A 23,593-nucleotide genomic window follows, 5' to 3' on the forward strand; every position below is an offset into this window, starting at 1 on the left:
CAACTTGGACAAATTCTATTCCGCACACCCCTGAGACACGCGTACATCTCGATTCCTAACCTTCAACTCGGAGAAACTTCGAGAGCATAGGTACACACATGGTCGACGTAACGCGATGACGATAACATCCCCCCTTTCCTCAGCCCCCTCACTCCCTCCGCACGGAACCGAATCTCGAAGTTGGAGAGGCAAGGGATGGTATCAACAAATTGGCGCCGGGTCAGCTAACGAGCAGGTAGCTGGTGAATATTGGCGCTGGTTGCACCTGGTTTGCACCAGTCTGTGGGTCACGCACACACGAGGGGAGGCGCACACGTTCCGTGGAAATGATCCTGGCTCGCCGCAAGGCGGGGTATTATGCACGCAACATTTACATGACAAGACCTGTACGCGGCCGGGACTATCGATCTGCGGTTTGACGCCTGAACTCGAGTGCCGCCTAGTGAATTAACCCCAAATTATAGAGCCGACAATAACCGAGGTGCACAGAGAGCTGGCTGCGCGGCTGTTTGCTCACGGCGTAAATCAGGATGCCGTATTGCCGTATCCCGATGCCACGCCCCGTTTTGCCGGCCGCGTATTATTCTCCGCGCTCTCGTTGTCATTCAACCCACCCTCGCCCCGCTGTGCCCCGATTATCGAAAACTTTCCACGATAATTCCCCGTGTATCGATGTGTATGGCTCCACCGCGAATGTCACACGATCGAGCATCGATCCAATTCCAAGACGTTCGATATTACGTCACGAGACGAGAGATGTCCCCGGTTGGTCCCGGGAGAGAATGTTATTGGAGAAAGATATCGAGCCGGATCGAGTTAAGAGTTAAGATACTTTTGTCTTTTCCGTTTTCGTCCTTACACGCCTTGGGATTGTTACTTCCCGTTCTTGCGATTCTTAACAATGATTCGTAGTAGCGTAACATTAATTTCTAACATCTTTTGTCGACGAGTACGAGTGGTACGAGTGAATCGAGTACGCAGTAGAGAGAATCGATCGAATCGTGGTCATTGTTGAGAAATCGTGGGATCGTTAATTGGGATTCTTTCTTGCGTCCCGTCGAATCAATAAAATCAACCGTGCTCGTGCAACATTCGAGCGCCCTATCGAAATCGTAAACGTGATAAATTCGAGATCGAATTTGAAAATTCGATCGCCCCTCGGAGCGCACGAATTTTCGGCCGCTTTTAACGAGTCGAAAGTTATTTTCATCCCTCTTCGTAATAACGATAACGACAATCGTTCGCACATTCAAAAATAACGTGATTTCCACGCGTCTCATTTTCTGGAAATCGCGATGAATCCCCGTTGATACGCAGAGCGCATCAGAGCGGCGCGATTTGCGATCGGGTAATTCGACAGGAAGACATTATTTACCGTGGCTTGATTGCCCTCCCCGCGTTAAAGCGGTATAAATAAAATGGAAGTTTGCCAGCCAGTATCTCTGATCTCGCGTTTCTATGAGAGCGACGGGATGATGGGACATTAACGCGCGAAATCGGATCGGAATTCGCACTCCCCTCCAGTGTTCATTTTTAAAAAAAATAAAACACCGAGTCGTTCGCGAGTAACTCGAGCCACTCCTGTTAGAGGTGAGAAAATTTAACGCCGGCATTCCACGAAATATTCCCCCAATTTCACGAGCACCGACATTTTCTCGCGGAATCATTTGGATCGCCGCCAAAATCGGCGGTTTCCCCCTTCCCCCTCTCGCTCTTTCTCTCTAATTCTTTTTTTCAACGGCCATATGTACTTTCCATAAACCGTTCTGCTTACCCCCCTCCCTCCCCGGCAAAATAAATTGAAAGAAGGAGAGGGAAGAGGGAGTGGAAGGAGAGAGAGAGAGAGAGAGAGAGAGAGAGAGAGAGAGAGAGAGAGAGAGAAAGAAACACAACGCGATAGTGGATAGAAACGGTCCACGGATAGTACGGTTACGTACGCGTACATCTACGTACATCTGTTTCCCTCTTTTCAAAGACTGTTCGACATCGTTACAAAAGTTCGCCGCTTTGATTCTTTCCCTTTGTTATCCGAGAGAATTAGTTCGCTTCCAATTATTTCGAGTTACACAAAGCGATACGCATCGAGACGAAGAAAAAACGAAAGAGAGAGAGAGAGAGAGAGAGAGAGAGAGAGTGTGAGAAAGGAGAGAGAGAGAGAGAGAGAGAGAAAAAAAAAGATTCGAGAATCTTTTATTTTTTTCAAATTCGCGTTTCAATGGAATGCATAAATTATTTAAAAGAATGGTAACGAAGAAGGTCGCATGTCCGCGCGAACAAAAGGAACGTCGTGACTTATCGGCGGACGAAAAGAGAAAGTTATTAAGTGGCGAGAATGGAACGAGTTTTCCATCCTGCTGAAAATTCCAACCGTTTAAAAATTTCCAACGCCCCGGCAGAGAAATAGAGCCGGGAGAGTCGATCGGAAAATAAACGGACGCCTGTCTTTTCTCTAAGCGCGACCAGGATATATATATATATCTATCTATCTATCGTTCGATGCACGCGAAAGAAACGTGAAACATAGCCTTCGTTTCGTACCTAGCATCGCAAGTAATTACACGGTGAAATTTAAAATGAGAAGTTATTAATTTTCCAACGGCTTTTGACGTTAATTGACGTCTGTCGATTGCAACAGACTGTGTGACTTTCTTCGCGCGTAACGTCATACCGTATAATCGGGGGACGAAAGCATTTCCTTTAATTAAAAATCAACATTACCCGTCACCTTCTACTAAACTCTCCGCCTCTTATTTAATTCGTTTCTCAACAATTTCTAACGCTAAGCGCCGTTGGAAACAAGAGAATCGTGCAATTCTCACGAGGGGGAAATATCGAGAACGAAGACAACCGATCGATGAGAAATGTTGGCCGATGACTCGACATACGCTAAGGACAAAAATAGGGGTCGAGTACGTTGGCGCGCTCAAGACGATCGTTTAAGGGAACGAATCACACGTGGATCCGACACTCTCGCATTTAAAGATCGTCGTATTTAAAGACACCGTCGTTGGAATAATATTCGGTTCACGAAGCGTCATTCGTCCTGGCCACGAGAGTTCGTTCGCCGCTCGGTTTTTCACGCGAGAATTTCGAGCGGATACCAACACTTTTAACCAACCTTCTCATCCCTCTCAGCGATGCGTTTCTTTCACTTCCACGAGCTGGCGGCAGTCTCGCCCGGCTTCCCACCCCTCGTGACTAAGACAAATGGCATGTATTTATTTCACGGCACGCCAGCCAGTGGATTTCTCCTTTCTCCATTATGCATCGCCCTCGTTAAGCATTTTTTTCTCTCTTCCTTCCTCTCTTCCCTCCTCCTCGTTTTTCTTCCCTCTCTCATTTCGTTTCGTTGTCCTTTTCCTTCTTCGATTCCTTTTCGTCCTTTTCGTCACGCGCCTTCCTCCACTCCTTCGTTCGCTCCCCCTTTTTCCCCGAACCAGCCCCTTTTTGTCGAAGCCGAAGCCCTCCTCGAAGCCTCGGCTCGTTTCGCACGCGGAGAAGAAGAAATCGAGGGAGAGAGAAAGAGAAAGCAAAAGAGAAAGAATTCGGTATTGCGCGCGTATTGAACGAGATTTTGCGTAGACGCAGGGAGAGACGCAAGGGAGCGAAGGTAAGAATAGAGAAAGACACTTGGCTCGAGATAAGTCGAGGAATGGGGAGAGCTGGATGCGTCGAAGCGTGGAATCGTGTTGCCCAGACTGGATATAAATTCCAGGTGAAATTCTCAACGAAACTAAAGGGTCGGGGAATTTTATACTTTCGGTTCGATATCGGCCGTTGTCATCGTCGTCCAAGGACCAAGTTTCGACGCGTTCTTCACCCCCGGTCGAAACAAGTCTTTCCATTCGAAGACTTGGACCCGAACTTTCCCCTTATTTTAATTAAAAATATTTAACCCCCATCCAAAAGGAGTATAAAGCGGAATAAGGCGTTATTGTAATAATACGTAATTTTTTTTCTTTTTAATCGCGGACTTAGTTTCGCGAATGGTCGATGAAAAGCTATCCAAAATAAGGAGAAAAAAAAAAATAAAAATAAAAAGAAAATGCCGCGGTACAAAAGTTTCGCAACGGAGACCAGCCGTGACCACCCTTCGTTAACGGTGGTCCGGTAATAGCTTTAATTCAACCTTATTATTTTCAGACGAAACTTTTATAAAACTTCTATGAAGCTCGTGTAACCCGCAAGGAAGGTATATATATATATATATATATATATATATATATATATATATATATACTAATCCGTCTTCAGTGTCCCGCGAATCGGGGAAAGAAAGTATTAGCTCGTAACCGGATAGAAGGAGGAGGGTTTGACGCCGGATATACTTTCATCGCGGTTAAATTTTTAACTTTCGAGGAGGGCAATTTGGCGAGCGGCCGCCATTTAACGGCAACCTCTCTCGTCCCTCTTTTTCCTCTCTGGTAAAAGTCTTATCCACTGTGTCCATGAAAACACAGGCGAATGGAAGGGTCTCAGAATCAACCGTTCGCGCCTCGACGACTTTGTGTCAGACACGTGTGACAAGCGTACGTGTAATTTCTTAATTGTAACGAAACAATAAAGGAAGCGAGGAATCTATAAATTAACGAATACCGCTCTTTTAATTAAACCCATCATCTCTCGTGAAGAAAAAAACCGACTCACCCCCAAGACGCAACTCGGCGGTCGCTTGGACCATCTCGTAGTCGTTCTTGGCGAAGCACTGATACATCCCCTTGTCGTCCCTCACCACCGAGGAGATGCGCAACGTGGAGCCATCGTTCCCGGTGATTTTGCTTCTACCGGAGGCGCTCTCTCCCACGGGAAGCCCGTCCTTGGTCCAGAATATCACGGGGATTGGCTGGCCGGTGACCGAGCACTGGAATTCCGCGTCCTTGCCCAGGTCGACGGTGACCTGCAACAGTTATCGATTCCGGTTATGTTAACCGGCGCACGTACCCCAATAAATGTCACTTTTAATATCCCGACTGTCCTTAGAACTTAATATCGGGGAAAAGTTGGCTACGTCACGATTCCGAATCTGCTTCCAACGACAGCTGCTGCACCGATGTTCCTTCCAACATCCATTTTCACCTATATATATATATATATATATATATGTGTATGTACACGAAGTCGAGGAAGAATTTCGAAAAGCTGACTGTCCAATACGAGAGAGTACGAATCTTGAGCGAATTCTGCACGCGTTAACGAATCATCGAGCATGGATCCACGTTATATACGATGCGTGGTCGTGATCGTACAACGATATATCGGGGAAAATTGCTTCCCTCGAATATTTCCTCGGGATTCGGCTCACAAGCGCCGAGATAACAGCGTAGCCGAGCTTTGTTCCTTCGTACGAGATCAGCTGCGTTCAATACCACGATCCATCGATTCCCTGCCCCGTTTCGGAAATACTTTGATCAGGTATCGATCCCCCCTCCGAGAGAGGCATCCTTTTGATCGCCCGTTGAAATCACAAAAGATCCGGATCGTTTGGACAGAGGAAAAACGACGTATGATAATGCAGGAGAAGTAGTTGAACAGTTTGCGGAAGAGAAAACGCCTAACGTGGTTGGACACGAGACGGGGATCGAATTCCGGTCGAGCGTGGCCCGGCATACCGAAATCGAATGTCCTGTTGGCTATTTCATCGTCCAAGAGCTTCCGAAAGAGCTTAATCGCTTCCGGGTCATCTCCCTTTGATCAGTTTCCCCCCCCATCTGATTTATCATTAACGAGGATCGTCCCCTGCGAAACCGGATTGCGCGAAATGCTCGATGGAAACGCGAAACGAACGATAAGAATTTCGCTTAGATTCATTGGACGCGAGGTTTCTCATTTAATCGCACGAAACGAGTATTAAAATATCCGAAACATGGTCTTTTTCGGTGTCTCGATTTTATTTAGCGGGTCTAATCAAACACGAAAAATCGTGATGTTAGACGATAACATATGCTAGAATATTATCGACGTTGAAAGCATGGAGGATTAACCGCGACGAGTAGGAAAAGTGCTCGAAAAGTAATCGAGGAGGAGAGACCGCGAGTGCGGCCTATCTACCTACTACTGGCATTTCCATACGCGTCTTGAGTCGCTTAATTGATCACCGATCGAGGAAACGAGGCTTTGATCTCGCCAGGAATCCGTCTTATGTATTATTGAAGAGGCTCGTTTATCCGGTGTGGATAGCGACGTACACTGCCACGACGATTCTGCGCCCTGATTACCATCGACGCATCGATACAGAGAGAGACAGATAGAGAGGGAGAGAGAGAGAGAGAGAAACGTGCACACATATGGGTGTAACGCACACTTCGGGCCGAGCAACGCGACCGACCGCTCCCGGGTCATGAATTTCGAAAGCGGTCTCTCGTCAAACGATCGAACGAGAGATTCCTCGGTCAATGTATGTATGTGTATATGTATACGACACGATGTGAAGAGTTGCACACCGTCGAAAAAAAGGAGGATTTCCTTTTTTTCCATCGCGGATCGCGCGATAAACGCGGGGCGACGAGATTTGATATTCCGCGATCACACGCAGGTGTACAAGGGTGCAGAATCGTGGAGAAGGGCGGAGGAAAAAATTGGACTGGAACGGTGGTGAATCGAGGCAACCACGAGGCTACGGCCATTAAATATTGTCGAGAGAGGAGTAGTGCGCGCACGAGTTGCTCTCGCCTGGCTTCTTTTGTTCCACGACCCCAAAGGAAACTTTCTTTCAAACCGAAGACCGGTTTAAATATCCTTTGATACGGTATTCAAGCAAGCCCGGGCAAGGAATGGGAAATAAGATGCGCAAGGATGGCGCCTTTAAAGGCGAGCGAACGAGCTGGCTGGAAGAGAAGGAAGGGGGAAGGAAAAAAAGGCGAATCCGCGAAGGCGTCGACGAGTCGCACCTCGCGATTCCTTTTGTCCTCCAAGTCCCTTTCCTCCACGCGTTATTACGACGACCAACGATGCGTTTACATCGATATAAACGCGATATATACGCCGACGAGATCTCTTCCTTCCAACTGTATATCCTATAACGGGTGAATGGAATGAGTGAGAAAGAGAGAGAGAGAGAGAGAGAGAATTATTACGAGAATTTGAAGAAAAATAGGGACAAATAATCATAAATTTCGTGGAAACGTGCGCGTAAGAGACTGTGTGTACTTACGGTGGAGTGGAATGCAGTGGAATTTTCTCGATTCGCTAGGCTCGTCGTCAAGTGAACGTTCCATAGGATCAGACGAATGGAAAGATCTTTGTTACGCGCAACTGAATAAATCGGATTCCGCTCCGCTTTATTTTCTCTTCCTTTATTTATTCCCTTATACTCCACCTGACTCGTCTATCCGAGTCAAGCTCGGGGGGGGGGGGGGGGAGGGAGAGAAAGATCTTCGCATCGCGAAAAAAAAATGGAAAATTCGGGAGGAAAGGGGTTGATCAACGCGTTTATCGAACCATCTCGTAATAATTGTCCGTGAAACTGCTGACCGAAAAATTATCGATTACGCGTTGCAAGTTAAAAAGAGTCGCGTTGCGATGGGAAGACGGCGACGATGCTTTTAATAAAACGACGACAAAGTCGACCGCGTTAATGGAAGGAAGCGACGTCGGAATGGCAGCCAATATACCACGAGAATCCCACCGCAATAAGGGTTTCTTTGCTGATGATTGCAAAAGTTATGCGAGAATGCTTCCGGCGAATGAATGCTATTTCACGATCCCTTTTCTCCTTTCTCTACACGCACACACGCTCCATTCGCCCGATCCCCTTCTTTACGCGATTCACCGATTATCGTCCTCTTTTCTAATAATCCAATCCAAATCTATTTGGGGTATCGCGATATATCGCTCGTTTCTCCAATTCGTTCGAGGGATTATTTTATCGGGTAGGTCGTCGGATTAATCGAACGATTGACCGATTCGAAAATATCGGCCGAGTGGAAAATACGGACGATCCGATAGTGAAAACAGTAGATGAGCGGCGGATCAACGCGTTCTCTCGTCTCGTTTCAAACTCGTTATTAATTATTCGGCTTTGGCAATCGACGAGGGGAGCGAGGTTAATACGCTTACAGGGATCGCACCTCTCGATTCGATCGAGATGGTCGACGAGCTGGCTCGAATTTTCGCGAATTCAGCCGCGGGCTTGATCCCGATAAGTTTCGCGCGGCGAGAAACGGCGACGAGTCACGTAGACGCGCGGCTTGTCGTTGAATCGCCGTCCTCCTCTCGTGATCGATCCAAGAGCAGAGAGTCTCATCCATCCGGCTTCCTCCCTTCCTCCTTTATCGTCGCGCACAACAATGCGTCCCGCGACCAGCACAATTAACCAGGCTTTCGTTCAAAGAAGCGGGGAGGAGGAAGAAGTCGCGAGCATCGAACCGGCATCACTAATTAACGGAAGTTAATACTAATTAACTGGGTGAACGAGAAGGGCGCCAGTTATCCTCGATACTCGCCGATGATTCCAAGAATTAACCGTCCCCTTTCGCGACCGACAACTCTCGACCCGGTCGCTGCTTCGTCGTCCCAGCTATCATCCCGTGTTTACTACCGTCGCGACGCTCAATTATACACATCGGCGCGAATTAGCAGTCGGGGCAAGAAAATGGAATTCCCGTAATCTCGTCTCGGCTCTTCTCCATGCGACGCGTTTAGTCGAAAACCTAGCGTGTCTCGAATCGGGGAGATAAGAAGAGAGAGAGAGAGAGAGAGAGAGAAATATCTCGAATCTCATCGATTTAACAAAGTCGCGGAGCAACGAACTGTTTACGTCGAGAGGAGGAGGAGGAGGAGGAGGAGCAGGCAGCGAGGTAGTTTGCAGAATCTGTTTTGAAAATAGAAACGGCTCCCTCATTGAGAAGCTTTAGACGCGCTGACTGGAAAAGGAACGGGGAGGGAGAAAGGGCGGAAAAGAAGAGAGAGAGAGAGAGAGAGAGAGAGAGAGAGAAAGAGGAAACGAAAAGAAGACGGTCGGGAGAAAGAAAAAGTAACCGCTCCGCGGCACTCGAGTTGTTTACGAAATAGAATAAAGGAGAGGTAACCTGTTGAGGTATCAACCGGATGAAGAGGAGGAGCTACTTATCATCGAGAGAACCACGGTCTTTCTTGCGATCCGACTTGAGAAACGCGTACGTGAAAATTTATTTCGTCGTCGAACGACGAAATAGGAAATTTTTCCTCGAAAAATTCGGAAGTAATCGAGACTGTGTGGAGAGATCGAGCGAGGGTTGGTTGGTCGCGTCGCTCGATCGAGAATATCGGCGCGACACCCTCGAGATTTCTCGAAGGATTAGGATTATCCACCCGCCAAGGGTGAAACAGGAGGACGACCGAATCGTTCGATTCGTTTCAGAAATCCAATCGATGCCGGATAGGAGAATGCCGTTAACCTGTTGAGACTTGTCGCTTGGACGAGGAGGGGGAAGGTAGAATTTTTCGAGGATCTCGAGGCGCGGGAAACTTCTTCGTTTAAATAATCGTGCTACCCCGTGCTGCTTATCGCCGATTGAACGGCGGAATCCGGATCAAAGTTGTCGTTCGAGCGGATAAAAAGGAATCCGATGGTCGGTGATATCCATTCGAAAGGAAACGGAAAGGTAACCTGTTGAAACTGTTGCCTCTTTCGAAGTTTAGTTATTCGTGATTTTAAACCATCTTCGCGATCGCGAGTTACATATTTTTTTTTTTCTTCTTTTTAGAGATTCGTCGTCGCATATTTTTCTCGTCGTTGCGCGATAGAAAAGATACACACATACACACACACACAAGATATACGATGCGTGGAGTAAAAAGGAATTAAACGGATGAAAAAGATGTCCGTTGAAAGGAACGGAATAATTCGACGGGTTACAAAGATTAAACGAAAGTAGCCTGAACTAACCTGTTGAAGTATCGAGTGAATGGAGAGGCTGTTCATATACGTACTTTTTATTCCGAATAAAGTTTCTATCATCTTTTTAATTACAAATTACACTTCAACGTAATTACTCGATCTTTTTCGAATATAAAAGATGATGCATTATTCCTTTTTTTAAAACGCATCCGTCTAACGTTTTTCAGATTATCGAGTTCGAAAGAGTAGAAACGAAATACAAACGACATCGAATAAAAGTGTCAACGTACGTTCCAAAGTATAATATACGTGCTTGGAGCAAATACGTTCGCGAGCTGATTGAAAAGCATCGAAAACTAACCTGTTGAGGGACCAGGTGGATGGAGAGGCTGCTTATAATGGAGACTTCCAATTCGACCATCTCGGAACCGGCCGTATTGTTGGCGTGGCACACGTATCGCCCCGCGTCCTCCGCCCTCGCCGATTGCAGCACGAGGACCCCCGCTCTCGCGTAGATCCTCTCCGAATTGAAGATCATCGCGGTCCCCGTCACGGACTCGCGGAACCACAGATACATGGGTGGCGGGATTCCCTGCGAGATGCAGGAGAGGACGATCGTCTCCCCCGTCCTTATAGGCGCTGGACTCACTCGTTCGTTGAACCTCGGCGGAACCGGGGTGTGAGGGTCTGAAACAGAAAGAAGGGATAACTTCTTTCGATTTCGTCTTTCTCTTCCTTTTTCTTTTTTTTTTAATTTAAGATTTAACGATAATTTTCGTTCTATTTATCGATTATAAGCAGGTTTATTTGACATTTTTTTGGGGTTCGAAGGAAATTATCGAACATACGGTCGTCGAGGACTCTTGGATCGAGAACGGTCGAACGTTTGAACATCATACAGTTGGATATAGTTTTCAATTTTATAATAAAGCAGAGTGTAGTAGTAGTAGTAGTGGTAGTCGTCGAGCATTTATACCGTTCTTATATTTCAATTGCTTTTTTTTGTAAAATATATCGGAGAACCGTGTTTAAAATAGCTTGATGAATATTTGCGAAAAGTGGAAATTATAAAAAAGTTTAATTGCGGTCGCGTACGAGCGAAATATTGGGACACAATCGCTATTTTCGGCCGACAAAAGCCATTTGCCGCTTTAAGCATCCGATCGAAAAGCACGCGAGCGGTTCCTAGTTGACAGATCCAAGTTTCGAACGAGGAAAAAGTTTACAAGTTTGGAATTGATGCGCTCCTTCAAGATTCGCGCGATCGAAGAACTCGATGAATCGTAATTAAGGGAAGAAATAGAAAGCAAGAAGAAGAAACGTAATCTACATCTTTCATCGATTTTTCTACGACCGTCTTCTCCCATCTCTCGATACCTCGAAAATGCATTTCGAATCTCTCGGACGGGGAAAGAAATCTCCGCAGACTCGTTGAAACGGACAAAGATCTCGGTATCAATTTTTCACAACCGTGAAAGAAGACCTTCCTTTGTCACTGTTACCGTTATTATTCGAGAGCCGGTACGCTCTCTCTTTCTCTCTCGACAAATTTACATTTATTTCCGATCTCCCTCGTTTACATTCCGCATTTTCTCACTACTTTATCGCGTTAATTACACGCCGTGACAATCGCGCGTACGAATCTCTATTGTTATTATTAGGTTAATAATTCGGGACGTTTATCCCGAGAAAATTTAAAACTCATCGACGCGCGTCCCTCCGCGAGTTTCGTGGGAATCGTTACGATTTCAACGCGTTCATAAACATTGATATCGTTTTCGATTTAAATATCGACGAGCGTAATTGCTCGAATCGCGCCCTTTTTTTTTTTATCACCAGATATGCGCGTAATTGCGAAATGACGAAGACATTGACGCGCGTACGTAAACCGCGGCCACGTACGTTAAAATTGACCGTCTATGATCGATCGAAACGGCCGTTTAATAACGCCACGTGAAACTATACTCGCGTATACACGGGCACACACACACACACACACACGAGTATAATGGATCTATTTCCGCGCGAATCGATGAAACCCTCCCCTTCCCGACCCTGATCCAAATAACATCGGTCTAAATAACGAACGAGGAACGGTAATGGCCAACTGATCCATCGGGATCCTCGACCCCGCCGCGCCAACCGCGTTTTATTTTCGGCACCGATTAAAAACGGGGCACGGGGTGTTTGTCCAAGCACGGGTGAACCCCCGCGAGCTTTTTACGACTGCACTATTTTATAATAACCGCGCTCCGCTTTGTCCGGTCGGCGTTATTATTGTAATTTAAGCTGATGGCGTATTGATCGTCGCTCGCCTCTACCCTCGTCGCCTCTCCCTTTTCCTCCGCCTCTCTCTTTGTCACTTTGCCCCTCTATCCGTCCCCCTCTCTCTCTCTCTGTCTTTGTCGTTGCCTCTCAAACCGTCCCTCCTCTTTCTCTCCCGAGGCCAGGGCTCTTTCTCTCGCTTCTGCCAGCGTGCAATTCCAGTTGCCATATTCCACCAACGCCCCGCCACCACACCCTTGTTCATACACCCGCCGCGCCCGGTTGCACCACCGACTCGTGCATATGCACGCTCAAAACTTTTTATGCCATTTACATCCGACTTACGCCTCAACGTCACCGTCGTTCGCAGCGTTCACGGTGGCCGGCGTGCGGAAAAAGGAGGGAGTGGGGGCGGGAAAAAGGAGGGAGGGGAAAAAAAACGGGAGAGGAGGAAGAAAAAAAGGGAGAGAAAGCGCGACTTCGATGATCGATCGATACTCGAATTGAGAGAGAAAGAGAGAGAGAGAGAGAGAGGGAGACGAAAATAAAAAAAATATTTCGTTCGCCACCGTTTGCTTACAACGACGAGTAGTGGCTCGATCAAGCGTTAATAATTCCATCCCCTCGTTCACGATAACTCCGCCGTGTCTCGTTCTTACTTTCGACTCGTTGCATCTTTGCTGGCTCGTTTAAACAGCTAATCGGACGGATTGTTGACGGATCAACCGTTTTTACATGCATGAAATATTTATCGATTACGATACGCGCGAGAGAAAGAATGGCTATATAGGCACTATGTAAGCACGAAAATTGACTGTTAGGATATCGTAGTTAGATAGTTTGAGAAATAGTTCGTAAAATAATAGCTTAGCAGACGTGGTTACCGAGGTATGGACGGAGTTATTTTCATTTTGCGAATTGGAGAAAAGTTCGGAACGAAACTTTTAAATTACCTTCGAGCGATTTCTAAAATCACTTTGCCTTTTCCTTAAACGATCTTTAACGTTATTTCCGTGTTCTCTATACGCACGTATAGAGCGTAGATGAACGGAAATCGTTGTTTTCTCTCTCTCTCTCTCTCTCTCTCTCTCTCTCTCTCTCTCTCTCACGCTCTCCAAGATATTTAAAGTTTAATAAAAATTTCAAAAGGGATCGAAAAATCAGCCAGAAGAAAGTTCGAAGAAACTCCCTTCCCCTCAACTTTTTATACACGAAAATTTCTCTCGGCGAATTCTTCTTCTCGGGAGGAAGGCGCAAAGAATCGACCTTCTTTCTTCCTTTCTTCCTGGCGAACGGGACGCGCCGCGGCCGATCTGTTGGAAAGTTTGGAGGAGCCGATCCTCGATCGGAATGCTCTCCTCCACCATGCAGCGTGGCCACGTGCAGAGAGAGAAAGAGAGAGAGAGAGTTTCGATTAAAAAATTGAACAAGGGAAAGAAGTTTAATTAATAGGCGGAGCGCGGCAAGTGATTTCCAAGTCGACGACGCGAGCTCGTCGGCCGAGAGTGTATCGAGTGGAGCGCGGAATGTTTAAGCGGGCACAGACAGTGATGCGCTCAAACGAACATCTTGATATCCTTTGAGCCATCGCTCATTGACTACGTAATCCAACGAGATCCCCCGTTCCGCGAGCGAGCAGGAGGAAGGAAAGGAGGAAGGAGGGGATGGATAGAGGGAGGGGAGCGCGGCGGGGAGAGAAAAAAGCGGGGGGGAAGAGCGGAAACCGCGGCGGAACGATGTCCAATTAAACCTTTCGAGCCGTCGACTCCAATTAAGACTCTATTAAATATACACCGGCCGTGTGTATCGTTGGCAAAGCGAATTTCAAATGGCGCCCGCTCTTTCTCATGTATTTACCTGGAACAAGCAACTTCACCGTGATAAAGTTGCCACTAATTAGCCGTACAATGTGTCTCGTGCCGACCATTGCGAGACGCGCGCACTTTTCGCGTTCGCCTCTTTCCGCCGCTCGAGTTCTTCTACGGGAACCGCACAACTCCTCCTTCTCTCCCCTCCCTCGCTCGTTACCATCACGCTATCCCTTCGACGCTTTCTTAAACGCTTGCGTTTAATATTTCTCTCTCTCTCTCTCTCTCTCTCTCTCTCTCTTCTCTCTCTCTCTCTCTCTCTCTGTCGAGAAGGAGGAACGTAATATTTTTTCCTGTTAATCGCAATACGTTCGGAAATATTGGCAGAACAAACGAGGTTAACGAAGAAGAAATTACACTTTTTTTGTAACTGTGCATCAATAACGAACTTAGTTATTCCCTGTATACACGTATATTACGCTCGAAATTTTCCTCCTCTCTCTTTCTCCAACGAAGATTTCGAGACGAAAGTGTATCGAGTCGTCGTCGCAGTCGTCGTCGTACCTCCGACGACGTTGGGTGCTCGAGAATTAGTAGATCGTTCAGGCTTCATTAATTAGTCGACAACTCCGGGGGGATTTCTACATTAATTGGTAGCTATATTACCAGCAACCGTATTACGTCGTTGACTAATTACGTCATCGAAGTGGCGGCCTCTCGAACCGATAGAGCGCATATGTAATTTAATGCCGGCCCGCTGATTGCCTCAGAATTCAGGTCACAACACGCGCGGGCCGCAATTTGCGCGGAAGACGTACACGTGTTTCCCCGCGTATTGCCGGCCCTCCCACAATTTCGAATAATTATATCTCTGATTTATACGGACCGACAAGGATGCTGGTGGTGGTCGCAGTCATCCACCTCGTTTTACCGCCTCCGGGCTATCCCACCGGTCAAAATTACCAGAGATGTCGGAGTTGGGAAGGGGGAGAAGCATATTCGAACAAAGCTGTAACTCAACGGGAATATTAGATTAGAAGGATCGAGCTCGAAATGAAGATTTATCACGGAGCGAATTGGCTACGAGCAAGTTGCGCCAACGATGCGCCTCGACCTTTGGGAACGTTCTCTCTCGCCTGCCTGCTCGAGACAGACAGTGATTTTTCTTAACCTCGCCTGAGATGTGCGTTATCGTCACTGGAGTCCAATCTTTAACAACCGGATTTTCCATCGGATTTTTTAAACAAAAATTTTCAACGGAAGAATAGAGGTATTTTTAAACAACTGCATCGATTTCTCTTCTTGTAATATGGATATAACTCTGTATCAATCACCGCCTCTTCGGCCTTCGTATATCGTTCTCTCGTCATCGTTTCCAAGGCGGGTATTGAAACACGAATGGAATCATTGTCGTGCCGGCGAAGAAGGATAACTCGGTGAACACGTGTCCTAACACTTCTCGTAAAAGCTGCTTAACGTCTAATCCCGAATCGCTCGACAACAGCTACCCCACGCGCGAACCCGTTCTCAGCGAAAGAATCACAGATTAAAGCCACTCGAGCCCCCCGAGTTTTAAAGCGATTTCTCGACCGCCGCGGGATTCCTTTCGACGAGAGAGAACGTTTCTTCCCAACTTTTTCAACGCGAAATTCTCTTCCTCCTCGCGATTCTGATCACTCTCCCCCCTCCTCCTCCTCGAGAATATTTATCACGCGTTCTCGAAAGCGTCGGGAGCAAAAATCTCCTTCCTTCGAGTTTTCATTTTCCGTTTCTTTTTCTTTTCCTTTTTTTTTTTTTTTTTTTTTTTGCGAGATACGATTGCACGAAATAAACGCAACTCGCGTGGATCCCGGTTTGTTCGTCGCGACATAAGGTATTTACGTACTTACTAGTCCACCGTTATGCAGCCCCGCGCGTATCTGTCGGTGTGCAAACTCTCGAGCTTGGAGCATCGCTCGCAAAAAACCGGTGTATAAATAAACAAACTGTCGGCGAAAAAGGGGAGAGAAAATACGTCGAAATGGCGTATCTCGTCGGTGGAGAATTGCATTGTCGGGGAGAGAAGCGCCGATGTATCCTCCCTGCCTCCCCCTTTTGTTAAATTAACGGCCACGTTCTACTCTTCTCGGCTTGAGAGTTAACAAGTAGTAATATCGGCGGGAGCTTCAAGAAGATCGATACCCGTCCCCGATTACGTTACACGCCCTGACCGTTCAAAATTCGACGAGACAAATAAGACTTGCCTGCCTCCTTCGTCGAAACGAATCACGAAAATATGTATCTTGACGGGTGGGAGGAACGGGGAGATGGCTCCAAGACCATCGTTTGTCTTCGTCAAAACCGGGTAATATCTCTCTCGCAATCCTCCTCTTCACCCGCCTCTCTTCGATTCCAAGGAAATTGGATACGTTCTTCTCAACGTCTAACTCTCGCACACGTCTTGTCTACCACACCGTAATAGACAATAACACCCCTCTCTCTCTCTCTCTCTCTCCTCTTATCCCTCGATAAAAGGATAAAATCGAAAGTTCGTTAGCGAAGTTCGATCGAGTAATTCGAAGGTCTCGAGAGTAAAGGACACGCGCTTGTGTCCTTCCGCAGGGTTGTGTTTCTTCGATGGGACACGATTTTCACCACCAGCTGCCGTTCAACTATATCGTACAATAATCGGCCGAGTTGAAGGATCACCGCGGAGGAGGGAGAGTGAAAGGCATCTTCTCGAGGAGAGGGAGAGAGAGAGAGAGAGGAGGATCTCAGCCGTGCAGCGATTCGGCTCGTCGAGTCTCTTCTTCCTCACCGGTATTCGAGCAGTTCCGCAGCTCGTCTAGCTCCTTACAAATCATCGTATTCGGCTGTATTTCTTCTCTCCCCTCGCGTCCCCTCCCCCTTGCGTTGTACCGACCCGGCCGTGGTGGTATGGTATGTGTGAGCACAACGACTAGAACGAATAGAATACGCGACGCGTCCAACCAGGGAGGTGCACAGGGAGAGGAAAAGAGAGATACACAAGTAGGTTGGGGGCTCGATAAGATTGCGGGGTAGCGAGCGAAGGGATTGGAGCCGTGATGGCTGCATTGTTTCTTGCCGACGTTGCTCCGCAGACTGGCTGCATCCTGCCTCTGTGGATTGTACTTTGCGTTTTCGTCGAGTCTCCAATAGGGGCGATATCCAGTCCCCCGTCGTCCCCTTTCTTTGCCCGCGTCGTCGTCGTCTTCTTCCACTTTTGCTTCTTCCTCCTCCTCTTCTTTCGCTTCCTCTTTCCGTTTCCCTCTCTTCTTTATCTTTTCCATCCCTCGAGCATCCTCCTCATTGACCGGCAAAAAAAGCCACGGGGGTATCGTAAAAAGCGCGCCGCGAAGGAACCGCTCCTCGCCTCGCTCCATGGATTCACCATCCCCTCCCCCCCTCCCCAAACTTGAACATTTTTTTTTACGCGAGCTGCGTAACCAAAAGGAGAGAGAGAGAGAGAGTCTTCAAAGTACTTGAAAGTAATACCGCGAACGTGTGTTAAATCCACCGACTCCTTCTTCTCCTCTTCTTTTTCTCCTCTTTTTTTATCCCCTCCCCGCAAGGAGTAACGAATTTCCCCGCAAACAAATCTGCTATAAATCTGCATTTACAATTTGCAGGCGAGGCAGCGCGTTTATCATCGCTACCATAACCACCAAACCTCTGCGGCCCGCCAACTTCTCTCTCACCACCTCCTCACGCGGTGTCGCGCGTAATTTCGTGGATAATTTACACGCCCGTGTTCCTTCGTCTTATAACGTGTAAAGGACAAATCCTGAGGAAGATTAAACGCGAAAAGGAAAGAGAGATAGTTCGACCTATCGATGAATTTTATAGCGTTTTTTGTTTTGAATCAACGCGACAACCGATCTCCCCCCCCCCCCCCCCCCGAACGAGTTTCATTCCAGGTTAGCCAGCTTTTATGAGTCTCGCACGGCACCAAGCGCGGCGGCTGCCCGTCCGTAAATCGTGAATAAAACAAACTTTTTGGCTGGTGTTCCTCGCCTACCCGGCTAAGCGTTCCGGGGCGTGAGTTATCCGCTTTGGATTTTCCACCGAGACCGGTAAAAGTATCCACCGCTTTTCTTCGCCCAGGGAAATCCTCGTGACTATCTTCCAGCTTCTTCCCGCCGCGCAAAAACCGGACACTCGAGGATAAAAAGGGAAGATGCTAAACTGCTGCCGAGGGGATGGGGATAACCTGTTAATTCGATGCTCGGTTTAAACTCGATCTCTCGATTTCTCCAACTTTTTCCATTTCCCTCCTCCAAAATGGTCGCGAAATCGAATTAAATCACCACCAGAATATCGAATAATCGATCGAAAGCCGAGGACGCGCAACTTTTGAAATTTGCCTAACGATTCGCCTAACCGGATTGTCCGTTGTGTATACATTCGCTGACAACATTCGTTCGTTCTTTCGATTCCAGCGTTTCGATCAACGTTTCTCCCCTCGATCGTTCGGCACAAAGGAAAGAAACAGGCTTTCCATCCAACTTCTTCTCCCTCGCGAATTATTAACGCGAATCGACAGCAACGACACGTTTCTCGATATCCCCGAAACAGTGGATTCGCGCATTTCCAGCGTGAAAACACACCCGTTTCAAGAAGGTAAACGTTTAAACGGAGGGAGAGCGAGGGAGGATTAAACTTTCCACCGAGCAAGAAGCCACCACTACTCGTCCTCGTATTTCTTCCCATCCGGCGATTTCGTTTCGAATCATCCACTCGTGGCCGATGGAAGGACATCGGGAAGGGGATCCAGCACGCGGATCGACCACGCTCCATTACGCTCGAAGAGAGAGAGCGAAAACGCAGCGTTGCAATCAAGATTTTCAAGGAATGCCACCATTCGGTTTTAAAAACGAGACGAGGACGACGACGACTCGGCGCGGTTTATCCGGCCATCACGCTGTTTTTTAATGGACAGGCCGGCTTAAAAGGCGGCGCTTTCCTAAATATGACGCCGCGCGGCGTGGCATTCTAACTTTAATGCGACGAGGATGGCAAGTAGCGGGTGAAAGCTTGCGAAAAATGCCAAGCCGGATAATGGCGGTGTGGTTATGATAAAAAGTGGAAACGACAGGTTACAGTGATGGAGGGGCGCCGATGGGAACCACCCCAAACTTGCGTCTCGCCTTGCGATCTTGCCTCGAAATCAATTAATTTCTCCTCTCCTCCACCTTATCTCCACTCTGACTCGCCCTCCCCGAGGAGTAGTATTTTCACGCGTTGCATGCGACGTATCGAGGCGACATTGGGTCATAACGGTAGGAAACTTTCGAGGTTACCACCGTCTTTCTTGTCGCCTTTGAGGTTTAACCTTCTTGTTTCGGTGTGACGATAGATTATGCGGGGGGCAAGAAGTGTAATTTTCAACTTTGAACCACTTCGCGCCACGACGTAGCGGCAAGAAGAAATCTCAGAGAAAATAAATTTTATTGTTAAAGGACTTACTTTTTCTTATTTTTTTTTTTTTTTTTTTCCTTTACTCCTCTAGGCGAAATCTCCGAAAAATTTTTTCTTCGACCTTTTTGCTTCGCCAACAACAAACTCCCGTGATTTCGCACAAGATGGTCGGTGCACGACTAACGTACAATACGTTCATCTCGCATTCGATTCCGTATCTTCTCCGTTTCCAGAGTGCATCTCAGCTTGCACTTTGATCATTAGCCAACTATTGTTCCACCCGTTCATCCCGCGTCCGACCCATTTTACGTCTTATGAATCAGCAACTCTCTCTCCGGGATGAAACGTGCCGATGAACCATCGTGTTCGCGGCTGGATCGTTAACAAGGGTTGATTACGGATCGCTTAAATAATCCCCACCTCAGCTCCCCCTGTACCTACATCGATATCGCTGTACCGATAAGGAAACTCGATCCTCCATGATTATTATTACTTCCCCGCCAAGGGGGATGCTTCGCGGATTTTTTTCACAAATTCGTCTCGAGCAATTCCGATCTTTATCCTTAAAGCAATATAATAAAAACAAACTTCCAACTAAGGGGCGGATTCTCAAAGTTTGGTTACGAACGAATTACAACGAGAATAAAATCGTCAAAATACATCACGCGTTTCATTTTCTCACGGAGCGGTGTTCCTTCGTGTTCCGGGGATCGCACGAACAACGGTGGATCCGTTTCTAATAAAACGACAATTGGAACGCGTACACACAACGCAGAAACTCCGCGGAAACGTCGCACGGTGACCGCACGGCGACAATGGGCGTAATTAGGTTATAACCTATTTATGGGTAACAGGCAGAACAGGGGGGACGAGTGCGCGTGAAGGCTGGCCATTCGGAATCATCAGCTCGTATTTTCGACCGATGTTGGCCCTCCCCCCCCCCCTCCCTCCCTCCCTTCCTCGCGTTTTGTTTACGACTCGAGCCACTCTCTCCCGGTGGAGAAACATCCGACGACCCATGGCGGACGTTTCGACCATTAGCATTTCGGGTGTTTCATGATTTATTCATGAAGAAAGCCGCGAGTGGGCCGCGCACGCAACGCTCTACTAACCGACCACGCGGTTAGCGGCTGCCTGTTCCGCGGAAACGCGCAACAATGCATCGCGATTTACTATGCAAAAGATATGCGTGAGATCGTTGTATAAACGCTCGTGTTTAAGTGGATGCGTTCCCCTCCCTGGATACGAGAAATGAATGGTCGCCCACGTACCTCGCTCTTTCCGAGGAGAGGAGGATTTTTCATGGGTTTCGTGACGATTTTGACGTCTCGAATCCTTTCGTTTCGAAGAAGACGAGAGTTACGGGAACGAGTTGTGACCACCCTCTCTTCCGATATTAATTCATGATATTGATGTATGTTAAATGACAATAAGCGTCGAAGGAACAATTTTGGGATAAATTTAATCAAGTAGATTTTAGAATTGGATTATTCGTTGCGTAAAACGAAATTTATTGTAAAATTCAATTATCGAGTGAAGCGAGTGAGCTCTCGTACCTGTGCAATTATCAACTTTGAAGTTTCTATTTATGCCGCGTCAACTTCATCCGGAGTCAAGTGGCACACTCCGATACTCGCTATATCTGTATTTCACGATTTCATTTTAAGATCCTTTCGAATTCATTTCCCACGATCCGAACGAACGTGATTGGCCAGCTTCTAAGATCCCTTACTAAAAAAATCTACACCAACTTGTGACCAACGCGTTGTTAAATTTATCGTTATCGGAAAGAGGAACACGCGAATAATCCAATTCAAACGATTTAGACCGTTATTCGGCGATGCGGATACTAGAATTTTAATGGACGAGTTCGAGTTTAAACCATTTCATAATTCATCGCTTATTTAACCAATAAACCAACGTTCTCCCATTGCGTAATCCCTGCCCCTCTATCTCTCTCTCTCTCTCTATTCAATTTGCATAAACAGCCACGAATTCCCTACTGCCCTGGAAACGTTGCGTAAGAAACAAACGATTAGAGAGAGAAAGAGAGAGAAAGAGAGCGCAATTATTGACGCGTTTCCAGTCGACGCATAGCGATGGTTTACACGAAATTTCAAGCGTGCACTTGCAGCCATTAAATATTCAACGGGGCGAAAGTTCGACCGTCTGTGATTGAACGATACGCGGGTCGCGTGTTGAAAACTTACCGGTGACCACGAGCCTCGCGTACGAGGAACTTTCCACGGTGTCGCCGGTGACACGGTGCACGGTCCTGCAACGATAGCTCGACTGGGCGTCGGACGATGTCACCGAGAACACCAGCAGCTCCCCGGTCGGCAGCATGTGATGTCTGTCATCTGAAACGAATTAACCATTTCTGAAAGATTCTTTTTTAGTCGATAGAGATCGCCCGATCGATCGATCTTTTTCACAGATTTATGTCTCTGTGAAAAATCGTAAAAATAAAAAATAAAAGTTGAATGGTGAAGATCGACCGTGTTTCTCTCTTTTTTTTTTTTTTTTTGATACACGATCAACAGATGCAGCTCGATATTCTCCATATAAAAGTCTACCACACACTATTCGTGTATGCCTATTATTCAATAATAAACATTTCAATTCGAATTTAAATAAAATTTGTTACGCGAAAAGTAAGGAAAAAGAAAAAAAAAAAATTTTACAAAAATTTATTTACCGAAAAAATATCCGTTAAATTAATAATTTTTAATCATACGTGGATTAAATAATACTTTTCGTACGATCGATGTAAAAAAAAAAAAAAAAAAAAAAATTAAAAAAAAACATATGATTCCGTTTAGAAAAACAAGGTTGACCTTCACGCGTCCCTATTCTTTCACGAAAAAAACCAATGGTAATACAATAACACCTTCGATTTTCATTCGAAACATTTCTCGCCCGCGAGTACGATATATAAACACACACACACACACACACACACACATACACAGATATATATATATATATATCGAGAAAAATCGATATGACATAGAAATCAGGTGAAACACCTGTGCCTATCCCTCTATCCCCTTAACACCTAGCTCTCGTTTTTTTCCTCTCTATTCCCCCCTCCCTCTTTTCTCCTCATCGAAATACCGGGCCAATCGTGGTCCCCGCAGCTTACTACCCCCCCCTCCTCTCCCGCTCATTCCACCTTCCTCCCCCACCCCGCTCGGTTCCATTAATATGCAAATTCCTTTAATGGAAAATTCTGCCCGTTGCTGCCCGTTGCCCGGACCGTTATGCGCGCGTGTTCGTAAATCGTGGAATGATAATGAAAAAAAGGAAAAAAAAAAAAAAGAAAAAAAAAAAAAAGAAAAGAAAAAAGAAATGGAACGGTGAAAAAATGATTTGGAAAAACTAGGCCCGGCCCGTTTAATGGAGGGAAACGCCGGCCATTAAGCGGGGGTGGCCGCGAAATGAAAATTTCCCGTTGTCTGGGCGCATCGCTTGCCTGTTTGACCGAAATAACGCGCGCCGTTTTATGCGGGCGAGGGGGGAGGGAGTGGGAGAGGGAGAGGGTTGTGGCCCGAGGGGATGCGCGGCCGCCACCGGTTAATCCCGTACGGTCGTGTGCCGGATCGATGCTCGTAAAAAAAAATCTCGCGAGTTAGCTGTGCATCAATCGTGTAACCCGCGTCCTCGCCGGTGCTGCCCGGTCGCTCGCCGTTGCCTTTCGCGGGAAGGGTTGGGAAAAAAATATAGCCCAATGTCACGTTGTTTTCACGCGGTATTAATCAGTTTTTCTCCCTCCTCCCTCTCTCTCTCTCTCTCTCTCTCGCTTTCATTTTTCTTTTTTTTTTCGGGTCCGTCTCGCACGCTCACGGCAAATTTGTCGATTAAACGGAAAATATTCATTCCAATTTTTACCCCCCTTCCTTTCCTCCTCGGTTTAAGACGATTATTACGCATTCGAAGCGCGAATAACGCTGGGATTTAGAGGGGGAAGGAGGAGATATCTGATTTATTATTTATAAAGCGAAACGGGGATGTAAATAAGATTATTGTTTCTGTTAAATCGATTCCGAATCTGGGCTAATTATTCCCTTTTACCCCCCACCCCCACCCCCGTCCCACCCTTTCCCGTTTCAAACGCTCCGAGCCTTATCGGATTAACGGAATACAAGCTGCTTTATGCGAGCGGCATTATGCGCGCGCGCACATACACAGAGGAAAACGATGTTCCAAACATAACTCGTTCCGAGTTAACTTAATACGGTTGAATACAACCATTAGCGAGAGAACACGCGACCGACTAGTCGAA

General features: G+C 46.9%; 1 protein-coding gene across 1 annotated transcript in view; it reads right to left on the minus strand.

Moving 5' to 3' along the window:
- LOC100866116 (cell adhesion molecule Dscam2) overlaps positions 1-23,593 on the minus strand; it is a 115,336-nt gene that overhangs the window by 25,407 nt on the left and 66,336 nt on the right. Inside the window, exons 5-7 of the mRNA XM_086906828.1 lie at positions 21,519-21,668; positions 10,179-10,504; positions 4,648-4,897 (exon numbers count right to left, since the gene is read on the minus strand). Of these exons, the coding sequence (XP_086762954.1) occupies positions 4,648-4,897; positions 10,179-10,504; positions 21,519-21,668 (726 nt within the window). The remainder of the gene's footprint in view (positions 1-4,647; positions 4,898-10,178; positions 10,505-21,518; positions 21,669-23,593) is intronic.

Source organism: Apis florea, unplaced genomic scaffold, assembly GCF_048593485.1.
Source record: "Apis florea isolate Af1SG1 unplaced genomic scaffold, ASM4859348v1 contig_2495_pilon, whole genome shotgun sequence".
Taxonomy (NCBI): domain Eukaryota; kingdom Metazoa; phylum Arthropoda; class Insecta; order Hymenoptera; family Apidae; genus Apis; species Apis florea.